The 18,374-nt window shown below is 34.7% G+C and overlaps 1 protein-coding gene across 3 annotated transcripts in view; it reads right to left on the bottom strand.

Annotated features, from left to right (window-relative positions):
- Nucleotides 1-15,380, bottom strand: part of LOC123899109 (protein DDB_G0276689) — a 29,739-nt gene extending 14,359 nt beyond the window's left edge. The window contains exons 1-15 of one of the 3 annotated variants that reach the window (XM_045950166.1): nucleotides 14,431-15,380; nucleotides 12,762-12,906; nucleotides 10,901-11,179; nucleotides 10,596-10,763; nucleotides 10,276-10,491; nucleotides 9,315-9,409; nucleotides 8,527-8,701; nucleotides 6,671-7,095; nucleotides 5,731-5,854; nucleotides 4,988-5,062; nucleotides 4,807-4,878; nucleotides 3,120-3,257; nucleotides 1,985-2,138; nucleotides 1,506-1,873; nucleotides 135-598 (exon numbers count right to left, since the gene is read on the bottom strand). In XM_045950166.1, coding sequence (XP_045806122.1) covers nucleotides 135-598; nucleotides 1,506-1,873; nucleotides 1,985-2,138; nucleotides 3,120-3,257; nucleotides 4,807-4,878; nucleotides 4,988-5,062; nucleotides 5,731-5,854; nucleotides 6,671-7,095; nucleotides 8,527-8,701; nucleotides 9,315-9,409; nucleotides 10,276-10,491; nucleotides 10,596-10,763; nucleotides 10,901-11,179; nucleotides 12,762-12,906; nucleotides 14,431-15,218 — 3,686 coding nt within the window. In that variant the 5' untranslated portion in view covers nucleotides 15,219-15,380. Of the gene's footprint in view, nucleotides 1-134; nucleotides 599-1,505; nucleotides 1,874-1,984; nucleotides 2,139-3,119; nucleotides 3,258-4,806; nucleotides 4,879-4,987; nucleotides 5,063-5,730; nucleotides 5,855-6,670; nucleotides 7,096-8,526; nucleotides 8,702-9,314; nucleotides 9,410-10,275; nucleotides 10,492-10,595; nucleotides 10,764-10,900; nucleotides 11,180-12,761; nucleotides 12,907-14,430 lie in introns of those variants that run through there. The other 2 variants (XM_045950167.1, XM_045950168.1) reach the window with 2 other exon arrangements.
- Nucleotides 15,381-18,374: the final 2,994 nt, after the last annotated feature.

Raw genomic sequence — 18,374 nt, 5'->3', positions numbered from 1 at the left:
AATTAGAAGTTTTATATTAATGATCACTTGTTAACAGTATCAAGTATCTGAACTAAAATGAACCAAACAGGCTTTTTAAATAGCTAAAATATGTATGAAACTGACAACCAATACACAAAAATAGGGTACACTACCTTTCAGATTGATCAAGAGCAAACTCATAAAACAAACGATCAGCATCCGGAGTTTGCTGTAATCCATCACTCAAGGAGCTTGAAATTGAGGAGCTACTGCTGTCATACAGTATACAACTCCCAAATACACATGCCAAGACAGACCTCACTGGGGATATTTTTGCCAAATGTTTCACCACATCTAACTCGAGAGGATATAATGAGACTCCAGGAGTTGCTGAAGAACGGCAATAACAATTAGGCTTTGCATCTTTAGATGAAGGAGAAAGTACTTTATTTTCAGAGCTGCTCTTAGGGAACGAAGGAACAACTGGAATGCATGCCCATCCATGTCCAGATCGTGGAGGATAAACTGGAGGTACACATGCAGAAATCACCTCATGTACAAAATCAGCACCCATGATTTCAGCTGCCTTCTCTGCTGCATCAGTACTGCCTCTTTCAAAAACAAGACGAGTCAAAAGCTGCAAGATAGAACAGTAAAACGTGGTTAAAGGAAAGCAAGACATCCTCATCATATAAAATATTAAATTTTCATAAATATTTCTAAATGGCTCCATCAAAGGAGACCTAATGCATAAGGCTCTGTCCTTGCTGCGTATGGGAAGAGTCAAATCTATGCAGTCTGAACTCTATTAATAGAATAAATTCAAGTTTCTTCCCCACCTTACAACCTGATTTTGTGGGGTTGTGTTATGCACAAAACTTTCAGATAGTATTAAAGTCTATCCTAGAACCATCATTGGACCACTAGTATTATCCATACACCAGGCCTAATTGTCATGGCATGAGGGGTTATTTCAAAAAACCCAAATCTCCTCTTGATTGGAGATAAGCCCTAAACAAAGCTTATAAAACTTCGAGAATCCTCACCTTACAAGCTGGTGTTGTGAGGTTGAGTTTGGCCTAAGAAAGACCACGTGAATGGAAGGCTATTTTAGCAAGTAGAATCAATGACCGTCAGATCTCAAGGAAGCAACCTTATCACTGCACCAAATATTACCCTCCATTTCCAGAACCCTAACTATATTTTGTTAAACTAAATAAATAACCATGTAGCCTTTAAAAGATGGCAGACTTTGTTAAGTATGAGTATATTGCGATAGTTGCACAAAAAGTTAAGTTGAATATTGTTATTGCTGAGCATATAATCACAGAAACATGATTTTCACTTGATTAAAATATGATAACATTGATACTACTCCCAAAAATTTTAAAAATTCATGTGTTTGATTGGAATGTGGAGGGATAAGAGAGATATATGATTAACTTCTGATAAAGAAAATAAAGGCTTAGACACTCATAAACATGGGGGTAGTTGCACCTAAAATCAAACACTATCAAATAGTTTAAATATTTTAAAAGCCTTACATCCTTAGGCCACTCATAAACGACAGAGAAAAAGTTGAAATCATGAGTAGTATCGGTCCCATCAACTATGTCGCCAATTGCAGCAACATGAAGAATGAATTGTGATAAATATGTCATTGGTTTGGCACTCAAGGGAGAAAATATTATCTTCCCAGAGTCGTTAATGTCAAAACCAGAAGACTGCAGGCCAGTTTCTCCTCCAGCTGAACTTAAAGGTATTGGTTTAACAACTCTTAAGCCGAGCCCAAGTATAATTTCCTTGTCACCGTTGGAAATAACACTCCTCTCGGAATACAATCCTTCACCTCTAGTAGTACTTGGTTCAGTTTCTTCATCGGTGACAGCTCTTGCAAGGTTATGCAGCTTACCTGATTTTGGTATAAAAACATGTTATAACCATTGAAGTTGTACTTGATGGACACAGATTTCAATCATATAGATTTTACAACAAAAGTAATAAAATGCCAATAGATAAGTACCACTCAGAAACTGTCGCTTGCCCATATGAGCGTCTTCAATCATCTGATGTAGCAAAGCCAGAGCACGTTCCCTCTGCTCCTGCCGGTACGACTCTTTTGAAGATGTGATAACAATTTCCCCGGACAGGATTGCCTGCAGTGTTGGAGGGTTGTCCTGGAGGAATAAATCAAATAAACATCATTAGCAAGATCACAGCCTTCTGCAGCATTTGCATGTACGTTTTTTGTGGTATGGCATTGTATTGTACTCTAATAAGACCACGAAAGTAAAGGAGAACGTTGGAATCTCCATAAAAAAATAAAAGAGAAGGGGGAAAATCATTAAAAAAAAAAATTGTAAAAACCCAAATCTACTTGGTACAATATGATTTACCAAATTTCAAAAAAAGGGGAAGGAAAGGTGATATGCTAAGTATTATAAATAAGGGGAAGGAGAAGGCAATATGCAAAGTATTATTCATTGAAGCTTGCAATCATGTTTGCCTCAATGTATGGAGAATTTTGTTTTTGCTTAAGTTCAGAGGGTTTGCAATTTTTGTCTTTGGTTTTGACATATTAGATTTAGTTGTGTTTAATTTTTCTAATATCCTCAACAAAACGAAATGGTATTAGATCAATTGAAACTAGGGTTCCACAACTTTTGTGTCTTTTCATCATATTTTATTTAATATGATAGGAAAGGCAAGTATTCTTTGGTGTATTTGATTACAGCAAAACGCTGCTAGTTGTGTTAAAAAATGGTTGTCCTTACACTATTAGAGAGTGGGATTGTATTTGTCACCTCTATTCATTCTGCAAAGTGTCATTAAGGATGTAAAGTGAAAAGCCATTGATGCAAAAGTACCATCTTGTGCTTTACCAAGCAAGATAGTATTGAACACTAAATTAGTTGCTCAACAAAGCTATGATAACATGTCAATAATCACATAAATTGAAAACATGAACTGTTAAGGCCCAGAAAAGAATTTTATATCTACATATGGAACAAACTTAATGGGAATAACAGATGCGGACATAGAAATATTGTTGGCTTATGTCGATGCTCAAAACCAGAAAAGGAAATTAATTATTCCATGGGGCATACTGCAACTGGTTTTCTTGAAAAGGATTCTTACAAATAATATTCAAGCCTCACCTGCTCCAAGAACTCCTGTAAGCGCTTTAGAAGACGTCGTGACGCAGAGATGACTCCCACTTCAAGGATCTGGTCCCAATAAGTAGAGCCAGCTTTGGGAGAGCCCCCTGGATATATCTCAGATAACATAATTTGGGCCTACACATTGAATAATAAAAACCACTATCTAGTCATGAGGACAAAGCTTTTAAGAATAAAGAAGGACTGGAGATCAAGGGTATATTGAATAGCATTTCACAAAAAGAAAATATGCCTAAATGGATGACAATCTTGGTGAACAATAATAATGGAACAATGAACGTGCACACAAACCTTAGTTCCTAATTATATCATAAATGACAAAGTTTAATTCTTTGTTCTTTCATAAACATGCACACAAACCTTGGATAACTTCTTACATCTAATGAAATATTGGTCTCACCCAATTAATGTTAATTGTTAACAGTATACTAACAAGGAATATGAAGTGAGAACAAATAATAACATAGATTCTACAACTAGCAAACAAGTTTTCTATAAACCTATAATTGTAAAACCAAGAATGTTAAAATAAATCCCTTAAATAGGTGTCATGACAATATCTTTTACCCCTGCTTGATTTCTCTTAGAATTTGGATGTTTAACTAAACCATCAAAGTTAGCCCAATGAGTGAGGATTTCCCAGTAACTACTTTAATCATATATTTGTAACCACTGTGAGATTTCAAGACACCTCGCATCTAGAACTGGACATCTAGTGTGTGGACAAATGCAGGTGGCCAAAATAACATATTTAGGATAGGCTCCGACAACATATTAGAATGCACGCTATACCTAAGTCAACTAAAAAGTTAACTCAAAGGGTGAGAATTACTCAAGCATTATAGGAACTATTCTGGCTGTCAATTTGGGATCTTAACAATTCAATTTTTGGACTACTGATTTCTTTGATAAGCATGTTATCTACACCCTCTTGTTTTAACGCACTATAAACGGAGTGAAAAGCTCCATGATCATCCAGTTTGGAAATTGAAATCTCCATGGACAAGTCTCTCATTTGGACTGTGGTGCCCACAGGGTATGGTATGAATTGTATATTGATATTTGAAAATTACATAATATTGTTTCCCTTATCTCGGCATCATCTGTGGCTCCAGAGCCAAGATGGCTGTTCATTTGTTTTTACACAACTAAGCAGTTCGTCCAACATAGGTTTTTGGAGTTTTTTAATTAAATTTGAATGGTTAGAGTTATTTAGTTTCAAAACCTTTTAAAAGATTAAGGAGGCCAGAGCTTCGTGGCAGTGATCAACTCACTGTTATTAGGTGTATTTAGCAGAACTGCAGAGTAGAGTGCCCATACTTTTAAGATTACGGTTCTGAGGCCCTGCTATGAAATCGGATTGGTTTTTCTGGTCTCTCTTTAAAGGCATCTTAGTTGCAACGTATTAGAGAGAAAATGAAAAACTAAAAGATTAACTTTCCTAACCTAGTAGCCAAACAGTAATCCAAGTTTGCATCCAAATTTCTATTGTTATCATGAGCTTGTTCTTTTCTGGATGTGATTTATTTGTCGTCCGTGAAAAAGGAAAAATATTTTTGCTACTATTGTTTTGCTGTTTCTCCCTCCCTTCTCCACAGTCTAATTTCTTTTATGTGGAGGGGGGGGGGCAGCTTACTGGAATCAATTAAGGAAATGATTGTGGCACCTGATTCAGCAGTTGTTGAGACATCCCTGCAGACTTTGCAGAGGTTGCAGCAACATCAATGCAAAGAAGAATCTGGCAAGAAATGCACATTCTCAGAACCAGATATACACAAAGCATTATATTCCCCATCAGTTGAAATGACAAAATCTAGATTGCTTTCTTAGCATTTTTAGTAGCTTACTGTAGACAAGGGTCCCAATTGGGAGCGTAAAGAGGAAAAATCTAGATCCTGTACACGGGACACCACATCATCTACCTGCATTTATAAAATGATCAAACATTCATGACAAGCAACTAGAAATAATCAAAAAAATGCTAAAAAGGAATCCATACAAAAGTTGCAACCACAACAACTCAACTTGGCGTGTTATACTGATAAAAGAATAAAAGTATATTTGTCATAGAACATAAGGAACTGGTAATTTGAAAATTGATAACAGCATCTACAACTCTAAGGATATAGTGCATAACCCATATCACACTCATTTAATTGTCCCGTACATCATGAAAACGAACGAAAGGGATGGAGGTAGGGATAGGGAAACAAATCATTCAGGCCAATTGTCTCAGAGGGGTTTTCCTACCGATCAACCTCACAAATTACAACCAATTTAAGTTTCCAACAGCCTAAAGAATAATATCGGGCATCTTCTCTTTCACCTTAAGTGTGTTGTGTGCAATCTAGTTTTGAAAATTGAAACAGCACAATACTGCTTTGCGTGTTGCAGACAACTTTTTTGGAACAATCTCTTTGCTATTCTTTTAAGCACAGCATGTATCCTCCTACTTAAATATAAATTTTTGCATGCCCAAATACTTGGTTCTGCACTCATATGTCAATAATGCATTGAAATGACAGGGAAAATCTGTCAAAACCATAAGTTCAACAGATCGGGGAAATTTCAACCAAATAAAAGTACATACAGATGCTTCTTTGCAGGCACCATCTACCCATTCAGCTAACTCGAGGGTTGCTTTGTCTTCGGCAGATAATGAAAATCGATGAACTGCTTCTTCTCCTATATCAAACTTTGCTTTCTGCATGCAACTGCAGAAGGGGGAGGGGGGAAATATATCAGATTTTTTGGAACGAAAAAACATTTAACACATATAAGTGAATAGAAGGAAGGTTTTATTTCCCTAAAACACATGAAACAACAAAATAAAGGAAATTTATAGTAGAACATTAGCCCGAAGAGTTATCTAATACTCAGGAAATTCTATAGATATTAACAACTAAAAAGAGTAAACCAAACTGTCTGCAAATGCATGTCTTTAGAAGTTTCAATCAATTTGTCTATTGTCCTTCCAACTCGTCGCTTTCATTTCATAAACAGTCTAACCAGGACTTTTGTCCTAAATTCAGACCCTGCCCTCATCTTTTTATCTCAAATGTGATTTGACCTCCCCAACATTATATCAGCAAAAAGTTTAAAGCTTCGTAAGCTAAAGCGTTTGACGAAGAAGAGTTAGAATATACAACAATTTCTTGTCTTTATCGTATCTTAAAAGTAACAAGAGTATTTTAGATAAGAGTTTAATTGTGACATCATTTAATGAATGTGACATCTCATGTGTTTTAAAACACATTACATGACGTGTCAATATATTATTGGATGCATGTGTAAAATAACTTTACACTGACAGTGTATATAAATTAAATTCTTTATTCAATTAAGATTAGAAGTCAGTATTAATGTAAATATAGATTAGTGTTTTGTCTTCTAGAATAACATGCAATACATTTTTCACATCAATTTTATCATAATTTTACTATTGTAAGTATTCCTTTTTCTCCCTCTTTATCTGAAGAACTAAACCCAATAACTTCAACAATATGCATTATAAGGAGGGAAACACTCACAGGTTGAGTAGCTTGGAGGGAGCTGCACGTAACACTGTCAATGCCTCTTTCCATCTCCATTGGCGTTCAGATAATGGAAGAAGATGCTGCAAAATTGATAAACGCCATTCCCATTCTTCAATGAAACGGGTTGCGATTGTCATTCGCCACTCGAGGGCCTGTCTGCTGGTTGTGCTGACACCACCATCTAATGTGTTTTCTAATTCACCCACGGATGATGGAGTGTTTTGACGCAGTATATCAATAAACAAACCAGTGAAGGATATAACCATTTTATTTCCCACTTCACTTCTAGTTGAGCAATTATTTCCCGAAGAGGATGCATCGGATGATTTAGAATCACTCCCTCGTGATCCACAATGCATCAAATTGGCAGAGATACTATCCATATGCAGCAGTGAAATTATGGCATTCACCATAAAAATCTGCATCATGGAAAAGGAATTTTAGTCTTTGAACAATTGATGCAAAAATTTATAATATTAAAATTTAAAGATATATTTTTATTTTTTTTCAACACAAATTTAAAGATATATTTAAGTATCACAGAAAATGCAAAAACAATGCCACATGGACCCTTTTTTATAGTGTACCATACCACTTAGATGCTACTTGGTAATATTTACAACAACTAACCACTGATATATGACATTGCATCCTACATAAACTTTTCCCACATTTATTTGGTAAAGAAAGATCCAAATACAACATAAAGTTATTTGGTTTCAAATAAAGTAAGGTAATAATGGAGAAAGCGAGGCAATGAGCAAATTATACAAATACACATAGACAACATGTAGCACATCCCACTGGTCAAACATTTAACCTAAATTAGTGCTAAGAATCATAAAAGTCATTAGAGAAAAGAGTAAAATTACACCATGTGTGGACTGAGGATATGATAATGAGACAACTTAATGAAACCTACACCATCAAAAAATTGGTTTAGATATGGTATATGATTAACAAATGAAAAGGGAAATTATTACACTCTTTGAAGTTTGAACAACCAATGCCAACATTTTAAAATATTGCGATTTAAAAATACAAATGTGTATGATACCACACGGACCATTTTAAAAGATGCCACATGGACCATTTTCCATAATGTGTATGATACCACATAGATGCTACTTGAATACTTTCACTCGCCCATTCAAAGATACATGGAATATTACAACCTATATGAGTTTTACTCTTACATTTATTTTCTGAAAATCAATTAACAGAAGGATCCAAATAGTTTTTTTTTTTGGTACATAGAATATATTTTTTTAATTTTAAACAAATGAAATGAAAGTAATATTGAAAAAAGCAATTAACAAAATATCCAAATACAACATGTATATAGAACTTGTCACCAGAGAGGTATTTCAACTTTAATTGAAGTCGGGTAAAAAAAAGAAAAATATTGATCATACAATCTTTGAACAATAGATGCCAACACTTAAAAAAAAATTAAAAAAATAAAAATAAAAAACATCACAGAAAATGCACTTTTACAACTGTTAGTCACTGAAACATGACATGACGTGTTACATCATACATGAACTTTTCCCTTACATTTATTTTGTGAGAGACAATTAATGAAAGTATTTGACAAAATATCCAAATACACACATAGCACTAGTCACAGGTCAGATGTTCCATGTAGTTCAGGTGGGAGAAATTTGTTTCAAAAAACGATCAGAGAGAAAACATTAAATTGCATGTCTGGACTCAGGAGTATAAGATTACAAGAAAACCCTGGTTATACCCAACTACATAAACAAAACTTCTTCTGCCTTGCAAAGATTAACATTCTGAGAAGGAAGAAATTGGAAAAAAAATTATAAAAACTTTGAAAAGGAAATAACCTTGCGTGGAAGACTACTAATACCATCCAAATGGCTCCGCAAATCCTTCAAATGAACTAGTGCCACATTTTGATGAGTTTCTATTTCATCGGACATACTCCTTTCCATTGCTCCTAAAGCAAGAACACTTGATTCTAGAGCATAACGCATGTGCATGAGTTCTACATCTTGCTTCCTATGTCAAATGAAGGAAAATCAGCAACAAAAAAAAAAGAAAGAAAAGAAAAGAAGGCTCAAGGAAAGATATAGACATCACAGTAATTATGAGCATTAAGCATTTGGACATTTTATGTCAAGAAAATATTGCCATGCAATTTGTGGCTTTCATCCAGCCAAGCAACATAAAATTACATGTTCATACGGTGCAAAAATGTCTTGATATAACAAAGAATAATACAAAGGCAAATTGAATTCTGTAGAAAAGAGAAGGGGTGGGTCGTGCATTACTGTATTATAGTATATATGAACATAATGTAAAGCAAGTACAATACGCACATATCAGGACCAAAAATATAGATTGATTATTTTTCAGTAGTGGTTGAGTGAATTCCAAAAATGAAAAAATTGTATGAAGAATACCGTGTAATTTTTTCAGGAAAAAAAGTAGACCTCATAATGAAGTGTTTCTGTTTTCTTATACAATAATTAATTAACAAACAAACTCAGTAAAACCATCCACTTAGAGTTCCTATCTGTCCTACACAACCGATAATGACGCTGCTACCGTAACATTTTTTGGCAAAAGCTGATGACCATTACTCAAAGAGAAAGGAGAATCATAAACATACATCTTCCAGGCTTCCAGAGTAGAAGCGATTGGTTGCATAGTGATCAATTCTATGGCTTCCCGGAATATTATGCCTGGGACAACATCAAATAGTACCTACAGAAGATTCTCCAGTCATGATAAGACAACAGAACATGATGTTATCATATTTAACGTTCAAACTTAAAAGTACAATGAATCTCAAATGAATTCTGATAGATTTTGTTAAAATTTAAAAAAAAAACATACAGTATGTATTTTCATTTAAAAAATAGTCTTCAATTTTGTAGTGACTACGGATAATTTAAGAAGGGAGGGTAACTACTGGAAAAACCAAGTCCCGCATTGATTAAATATAAGTTCTGACTATAGTTTATAAAGAGTGGCACCCCTCACCTTACAAGCCGGTTTTGTAGGGAGGATTTAGGCCCAATATAAAAATCTAATAGGTATCAGAGCCTATCGTTACGGGCCACCCGCCATTTCTATCCACGCATCAAGCCCAATAGTGTTGGGCATGATGGGGTGTATTGGAAAAACCAAGTCCCACATGGCCACATTGATTAAAGATAAGGTCTGACTATAGTTTATAAAGAGTGGCACCCCTCACCTTACAAGCCGGTTTTGTAAGGATGAATTAGGCCCAATATAAAAATCTAATAGTAACTTCCCTTCATGATTTTACACATCAACAGACATTATTATTTTGCAGTCAAATCTGTTTTCCTCATCAAACATATGCCCACTATGTGTGGAATGTCATCAAAGAACTTACATAGTTACATGATAGCATCAAAGGTTGTTACAAACATAAAAGAGGAATCTTACCATTTAAGATCATTACATAACAGTCTGCAAAAATTACATATGTTTTAAGTCAATGACATCAATAATTACTGATATGCAATTATAACCCTTCCAAAGATAGGAATGAATTCCAAGAACACTAACTACAATTCTGTACATTTGACATGAAGTATTACCCGGATAGGCGTTTGGACAGAAAGACGTTCCAAGACAAAGTTCTCAACAAAATGATCAGAATAGGTGTCTTCATCACTAAATGCAGCTTGTTCTTTTCCAGAAAGCACTAATGAGAATTTTGAATTCCAAGACTGGCCAGAATTCACACAAGCAACAAAAGAGGCAAGATCGAGCTGATAGCATAAAGTATCACACAGATGCTCCACACAGGACATCTGTCAGAATATCAAATCAAATTTTTAGCGAAGTTCCACCTATTCATTTTTTTTAATTTTACTACCCACAAATCACATTTGAAACAAAGAAAGACGAAAAATACCTCATCTGATTTATTACCGTAAAGAGAAGATTCTTCAAGCCGAATTACTTGTGATTTACTTGTCCAGAGAAGTTGCATTAATTTTCTCCTTGCTTTTATTTTACCAGCCAATAAATCCCAACCCATGGCAGCTACTAAAGGCTGAAGTTGTGGAAACAATTGGAGGACCTGCAACAAACAATTACATAAGTTTATATTTGAAAGTATATCGGTGTAGGGAGTGGGGAGAGTTAAATGACATGATATAATAATTGATACAGCAGCAAATATTTATTCATAAGCGTAAAACAAAAATTGGTACATACATTGCTAGCTTCTTCCAGCTGCTCCCTTTTCACAGCAAACAGGGCAGTATCCATAACACATTCAAGAACATGTAGTCCAGAAATACGAGCATAATGATACATCTCTGTCTTGCATGATCTGATCACCTCATTCAGTGATAATGTCTTATCATCTAAGTTCTTAACAGGCTTCAGTTCTGCCAGATAGTTTTGAAGACGTACAAGAGGTCGTGGAGTGAAATTGTCAGTTTGAACTCGATCCATTTCGACCTCTTCAGACAAAATCTCGTCATGAATGCTCTAAACAGAAACGTTGACATTTGATATAGTTAAACAAAAAAAAAATCCTTTTACATATAATGGCTAAGGAAAAAACTCTATGCTGTTAAGTGTAAACTCGATACTTATCTAGCAACTATTAGAAATAATTTTAAATAAAGGAAAATGATAATACCGAGACAAAATGACCAATCTACATTAATATGGGTTGAGTAATAGTGAAACCATTTTCTCCGAGTCGATTAAACGCAAGGAAAAAGTGGGAGACACAGGAAATGTGTTAATAGTTTTTTTGTAATGACCTTACTGATCAGAAGCCAGAATGCTTTGTAAGATGGTTTGCAATCCGACCTGTTACACTCCTACTTGCCGAAGACTTTGTAAGATGGATTGCAACTCTAAAGACATCTCTTAGGTAAGAAAAACAATTTGAATCATATTTTTAGCCGTAACTCTTGTGAACTAGTGCAATCTCGTCCAAAATTGTGATTAGAGCCTGATTCAGCAAGTCTAATAATACATGTAACAATGCATGCAGAAATGGAAGTGAGCTACTTATTGAAGGCTCTGTAAGATGGTTGTCAGACTCACATGTTAACTTGGATGGCTCTGTTGTGTCAAAATTGCCAGTTGACTCCTAAACTCGTTGGAGATGTTAATATTTCTAGGTAGTAAAATCATTTTGAATCACATACAAACTCAGTTTTAGAAAACTCATTTGGACTCGTGCAAACTCACTCAAAATTGTGGTTAGAACAAGATTTTGCTAGTCTATGAAACCTACAAATTAGGGCCAAAAACATGCAAAACAATGGTGTTTAATCATAACTTCAGAAGACTTCTGCATTTTTGCTCACTCGCAGTCAAACCAAGCTGTCCTCCTCTCATAGCATTCGGTCCTTTCAACAAAAACTCTCCTTCCCTTCCGGGAATCCCCGTGCAGCACTTATTTAAAAGAATACTCATGGTCTGGTGAGCATCCCATACTACAAACCCATCCTTAGGTTGTTTCATTAGACAGTCCCCCCTCTCCAACATTCTTCCGCGTCCCATAGCACGAATATGCTCCTGCTTTATGCTGTCTACTCGAAACAAGCCAATCCCAGCTCTGTTACTGGACTAATTTTATTGTCTATGTAACTGTTCATACAGTACTCTTCTGTTATTGTTGTGTGTGACTATCAATTTTTTGTTCAGCCCATGTGTTATGTGCTTTATCCATTCATCATTTTCTCAGTCTTACAACCGTCAAATTTTTTTTTCTCAGTCTTACAGTTTTGAGTTTGTCCACAACTAAAAGACTATTAATTTGGAAGATCGTGAATATTTAGCTTGCTTTAGATGTTTTCACCTAACAAAAATATGATTCAGTCACTTGTACAAGAATAAGACTGGTACTATCACATTTAATTATTTCGCCTTGCTTTTTTAATATTATTTTTACATTAGGTTAAATGTTCAATATTAGAAGTTGAAAATTTACGAATCTAGTCCACGTAAGCTCCAGAAGTTTACATAACACTTGATTTGGATAACCTTTAAAGATCATAGGAATAATTATATAAATCAATAAAACCTTTGGCAGCAAGTAGGGACTGTATACCTGCATCATTCGAACAATATCTCTGCAATTCGATGAAAGAGCTTCACTATATATCTTTAGCATTTGGCTACGCATGATAAGCCATGATTCCCCAAAGTCGTCACTTCTTGATAAAATGACCTTCAAGAGATCTTTCAAAACTATGCTACAAAAGAATTGGGAACATGCAGGTATGAACTACTAGGACTGAAAAAAGTATTTTAAGAAAACAAAAAAATAATAATAATTAAATAAATCCACAAAGATAACAAATGATAAGAAAGTTCCGCAACAGCTTCTATAACAGATAAAAGATGTTGCATGATTTATCATTTGTTTGAACTTGCAGGTAGCACAGATACCAATCATATCATGAAAATTTGAGGAAAAACGCAAAAAAAAACAGGAATATTGTAAGCTCGGGCAATGGAATAGCAATGAAATCTATCTACGTGTCCTCTAATTTGGAGAATCAGGTCTGGAATTTGGATTTTTTATTCTTAATGGTGCTACTTGATAGTCGATACTGTTTTACATGAATTCAAATTACAAATGTTCAAAGAAATTGGTAGCCTAAGAGTTCTCTGAGCCAATTTGCCCCGTTGTTTTATTGGTATGGCTTCTTATCCTCCGCGCCTCCCAAATGCACATTGACCATTTTCAACCTTCCATTCTATTACCTACCATAGAACGAACCAAGCTTTTTTCCCACTCAGTTACTTAAGATTAATCAGCATCACAATACCATGTCATGTATTAAGTTGACAGTTACATAATTTACCAATATCTCTACTCTAACTATTGGAGTGACCTTGCATGAATTCAAATTACAAATGTTCAAAGAAATCGGCAGCCTAAGAGTTCTCTGAGCCAATTTCCCCCGCTGTTTTATTTTCCTTTGTTGGTATGGCTTCTTATCCTCCACGTGTCCGAAATGTACATTAACCCTTTTCAACCTTCCATTCTATTACCTACCATACAACAACCAAGCTTTTTTCCCACTCAGTTACATAAGATTAATCAGCATCACAATACCATGCCCTGTATTAAGTTGACATTTAGATAATTTACCAATATCTCTACTTTAACTATTGGACTGCCCCCCACCCCCATCTTTCAGACTAACCCTCCTTCTGTGTTTCTAGGGTCTTCACACGTAATCAAACAATCTAAGACCAGACCCTACCATTTTTTCTACAATAAGGGCTACCTTATTTTTCTGTATGGTGATGCATTCCTATGTTAAACTTGTATTTTGTAACAGTGTAAGGACTCATGCATCTTAATAATATCATCTCTGCAACTGTAACACTGGTCTTACTTTGATTGTGTTTTAAAATTCCATAGTTCAAATAAAACCTAGAAACAAAACCTCTATAAGTTTCCACAACAGATTTACAGCTTCATTGAGATTTGATCAAACATTGTTAAGTCTCTACATATGTGAACCAGTTATCCTTCCAACCTCCATTCATTTAATATACTGGATGTCAAAAGGGAGACCTAAATTCTACATTCAAGAATCAAAATAAGCAGAGTTCCCTAAGCAAATACATGCATCGACATGGAGATAAATCATGAGAGAAAACTCACTAATCATATATCATCATATATAATTCTAAATTCAGCAACCCTCATAAAACAATACAAATTGCTTCAATTTGAATAGGGGAATTAAAATGAAGCATACCGGTACTCAGATTGATCGAGTCCATAATCAAAATGAAGAAAACGTAAATGAGAAATTGCCCCTTCTACATCACCACCTTCAACACTCCCCCTAATAGCATCCAAATGAACAGACTGAGTCATCTTCTGTATACCAAAAAGTACCTTAACAGTAACATCTTCCTCCAAAGCATCATCACCACTTTTTACCGCTAAACCAGAATCCTGACGTTCCCACCGTCCAATCTGCTTCTCTATATTCCCACTCAGTGCATCAAAAACATCAGCACGATCCAAAACCAACTTCCTCAAACTCATCAACTCACTTTCTTCAACAAAACTCTCACTACTTTCAATTTCACCATCCTCATCCTCATCATCAACTCTCAACCTCTTTACACCTATCTCCAAAACCCTGTCCAAAACTTTCCTACACATTTCCATCTCCTCCTCTAACACCAAATCAATCAAATGCTGAACTAACAACAGAAACTCCGCACGTAAACGCAGCGTTTCGGAATCAAAATTCCAAACCGACGAAGCATCGTCCAATTGAAGCAATTCGAGAGTTGATAAGTAGGTGAGAAGAGCGGGAGATGAACATGATGGAGACCAAGCGACGTTAGGGAATCGACCGGATCTAGCGACAATGGATTGAAGAATATGGCGAGTTAGGTCACGGTTTCGGGTTCGTAGAGCGAGGAGAACGCCACGTAAGGGTTCGAATTGAGCAAGATGGAGATGGTTCCCGATGAGACGACAGAGGATTTCGGTTTCTTTGCCCATCGCATCGCGGCGGGGCTGCTGCATCGGAGCCAGAAATGATGGATGATTGTAGCAACTGTTTGTTAAATGGAGTTTAATTTAATATGAATGAAACACTACCTGGGCGTGGCCTGAGAAGCCAGGTGTAGAAGAAAATAGAGGCAAATTAATTTTGCTTAGATTAATTTATTTCTGATATGAATACCACTTGTGCCACATTATGTTGGTAATATGAGTTTTATTTTACCAACAATGAATTGGTCTAAGTGGTAAGAGCATCCCCGATGGCGATATCACTTTGGGTATCATATATTACTAACAAGTGGTCTCTACAATGTCATGTAATATTTATGCAACTCATACATATTTTGTTCTAATGATGATATCACTTTTTGAGTATCATACTTTTTTTTTTTTAAGTTGAGTATCATACATTAATAACAAGTGGTCTCTTCTATATTTATTTTTTTATTTTGTCTAAATAAAAATACAAATTATTTAATTTAATAAATACGTAGATAAATAAATTAATAATTAAATATAATGAGAAATACATGACAATAAATAAAAAATGGTGAAGAAAACAAATAAAATATGAAATGAGAACAAAATAAATAAAAATTGTGTAATATATAAAATAATATGAAATATCATCAAATTAACATCCAACTACAAGGAGAAAAAAATTCTTTTTTGCACGGTTGTTGAAGAAACGAAATTGAATGAAAACTTATGAAATGAAAGGCAACAAAGAAATAAAATCTTCCTATAGTAAAAAAAAATAAAAAAGAAGATACGATCATTGAATGTCAATGGTAATATTTTGACATATATGGAAGCTAATAATCACATTAAATTGATGATACAATACCTTATTTAAGGTACCGATATCATCAATTTTGATACTCTATGTGTCACGTCATTGAATCAAATGATAAAAAAAAACAAGACATCGTATCATTAGTCTATGAAACTCACTTATATACCCTTATTGAAGATGATCTAAGCATATGGTTAAGGGTTTGATTCCTGACTCATGTTTATGGAAAAAAAATATTGATAAGGGTATTGGGCACCTTAAGCATATGGTTAGTGGACAACCCACCTTGTATTGGTCCCCTTAAGCATATTAGAACACACGAGTGGAAAGTGGAAGGGCGGAAAATTCGGACGAAACGACAAAATTATTATAAACTCATACACACAAATAAGATTAGAACTTCGGTCGTAATGTCAAACCTAACAATTTTAGCATTTTTACCGGTCAAACCCTGTATTCAATTTCACCTTTGTTTAAAGATCATTGAAATAAAAGTAGTTTTATATGGTTATTTATCCAACTTCAGATTGCTGAGATTGATCCAAGTTGTCTGACGAGCAACAAGTTTTGGACATCACAAGATTCCCACATGTACAATTTTGTCCCAAGAAATCAAATGTATTTTCCTACTTTCATCTGTATCTCCCCAAATAAAATATCTACACTTCTTATCGATCTCTTCACAAATTTACTTCGGGAGAAGGGTAGATTGCATGGTGTACACCGGAAGAGCTTGGATTACTGATTTTGCTAAAGTGTCTCTCCCGACAAATGAAAGATTTTTAGCTTTTTAATTACTCAACTGCTAACTGACTTTGTCCATGATGACTGAAAAGTTGCTCTAGACGCTTTGTTGTGAAGAATCGGCACCTCTAAGTACTTACCAGCTTGTCTGTCCAACCAAATCCACATCTTTCACTAACTTCTTGACGAACATGCCACCCCACATTCTTGGAGAAAAAATATTAGTTTTTTTTCGAACCGACTTTCTGACTGGAGCTTATGCGGAAGGTATCCAAAATATCCTTTATGTTCTGAGCTCGACTAAGTATGTGTTTGGTTCTGCGGTTGACAGAATTGATTTTGATATAATTGAGTTTGACATAATTGATTTTAATATAATTGAGTTTGATAGAATTGATTTATGTTTGGATATATTCTTACAAAAGTGAGTTGAACAAATAATTTGAGTGTAAAAATCAATTCTAGAATGAGAAGCTACAATTTCTAGCTTCAAGTAGAATCCATTCTGGAGGCAGAATCAATTCTAGTTTTGAGGAACCAAACAAGTCAGAATTCATTCTACAAGTCCAGAATCAATTCTGGCTGCTCCAGAATTGAAACCAAACATACACTATCAGTAGCTTCACCAAAGAGAATAAAATCATCTGCATAAACCAAATGAGATAACTTTGGACCACCTCTAGAGAGCTTGATAGGAGATAGTTTGTTTTGATCCACGGCGGATTCTAGGGTGGGAGACCATGATAGGTCTCTCACCGATGAGTCATGTGTTCTGTGGTCTGGATTGAATGTGTACATGATATTATGATGTACTGTCAGTATTAAATTTTTTTTTTTTGAAAAAAAAGTTTTTGATATTTTTTCGGGAAAAAATTATTAATTTTTTTTCCCGAAAAAAGTTCCCGATTTTTTAGGGGAAAAGTTTCGATTTCAGATAAAAACAATTCCGGAGTTTTTCTGGAAAAAAAAGTTCCCGTTCTATTTTTGGGAAAAAAGTTTCGGATTTTTCCGAAAAAAAGATTTCGGATTTTTCTGAAAAAAAGATTTCGATTTTTTCTGGAAAAAGTTCCGATGTTTTCCGGAAAAAAGTTACGATTTTTTGGGGAAAATAGTTTCGAAATGTTCATCTGAAAAAGTATTGCTGATACAAAAAAGAGTGAAAAAACAGAAAATATTTTAAACTTTTTTTTCGAATAAAATATTAGAAATTTTCCAGAAAAATATCGGAAACTTTTTTCCGGAAAATATCCGAAACTTTTTTCCGAATAAAATATCGGAACTTTTTTCCCGAAAAAAGAACGGAATCTTTTTTGTTCAGACAAAACCTCCGAAATTATTTTTTATCTAAAATCGAAAATTTTCTCCCGAAAATCGGAAACTTTTTTCCGAAAAAAAATCGAAAATTTTTTCCACAAAAAAGATCGAAAACTTTTTTCCAAAAAAATTGGAAACTTTTTTTTTAAAAATAAAAAATAATATAATACTGACAGTACACCATAATATCACGTACACATTCAATCTGATCCACATAACACATGACTCATTGGTGGGAGACATGCTCTACTACCTCACGCTAGCATCCGCCTTGATCCACGGCTAGATTAATGTATTGAAATAAACGTTCAATACATAAGACA

This window comes from Trifolium pratense, linkage group LG7 (genome assembly GCF_020283565.1).
Source record: "Trifolium pratense cultivar HEN17-A07 linkage group LG7, ARS_RC_1.1, whole genome shotgun sequence".
NCBI classification, from domain to species: domain Eukaryota; kingdom Viridiplantae; phylum Streptophyta; class Magnoliopsida; order Fabales; family Fabaceae; genus Trifolium; species Trifolium pratense.
Note: the sequence above shows the minus strand (reverse complement) of the source record. Positions and strands in the feature narration are given on the sequence as shown.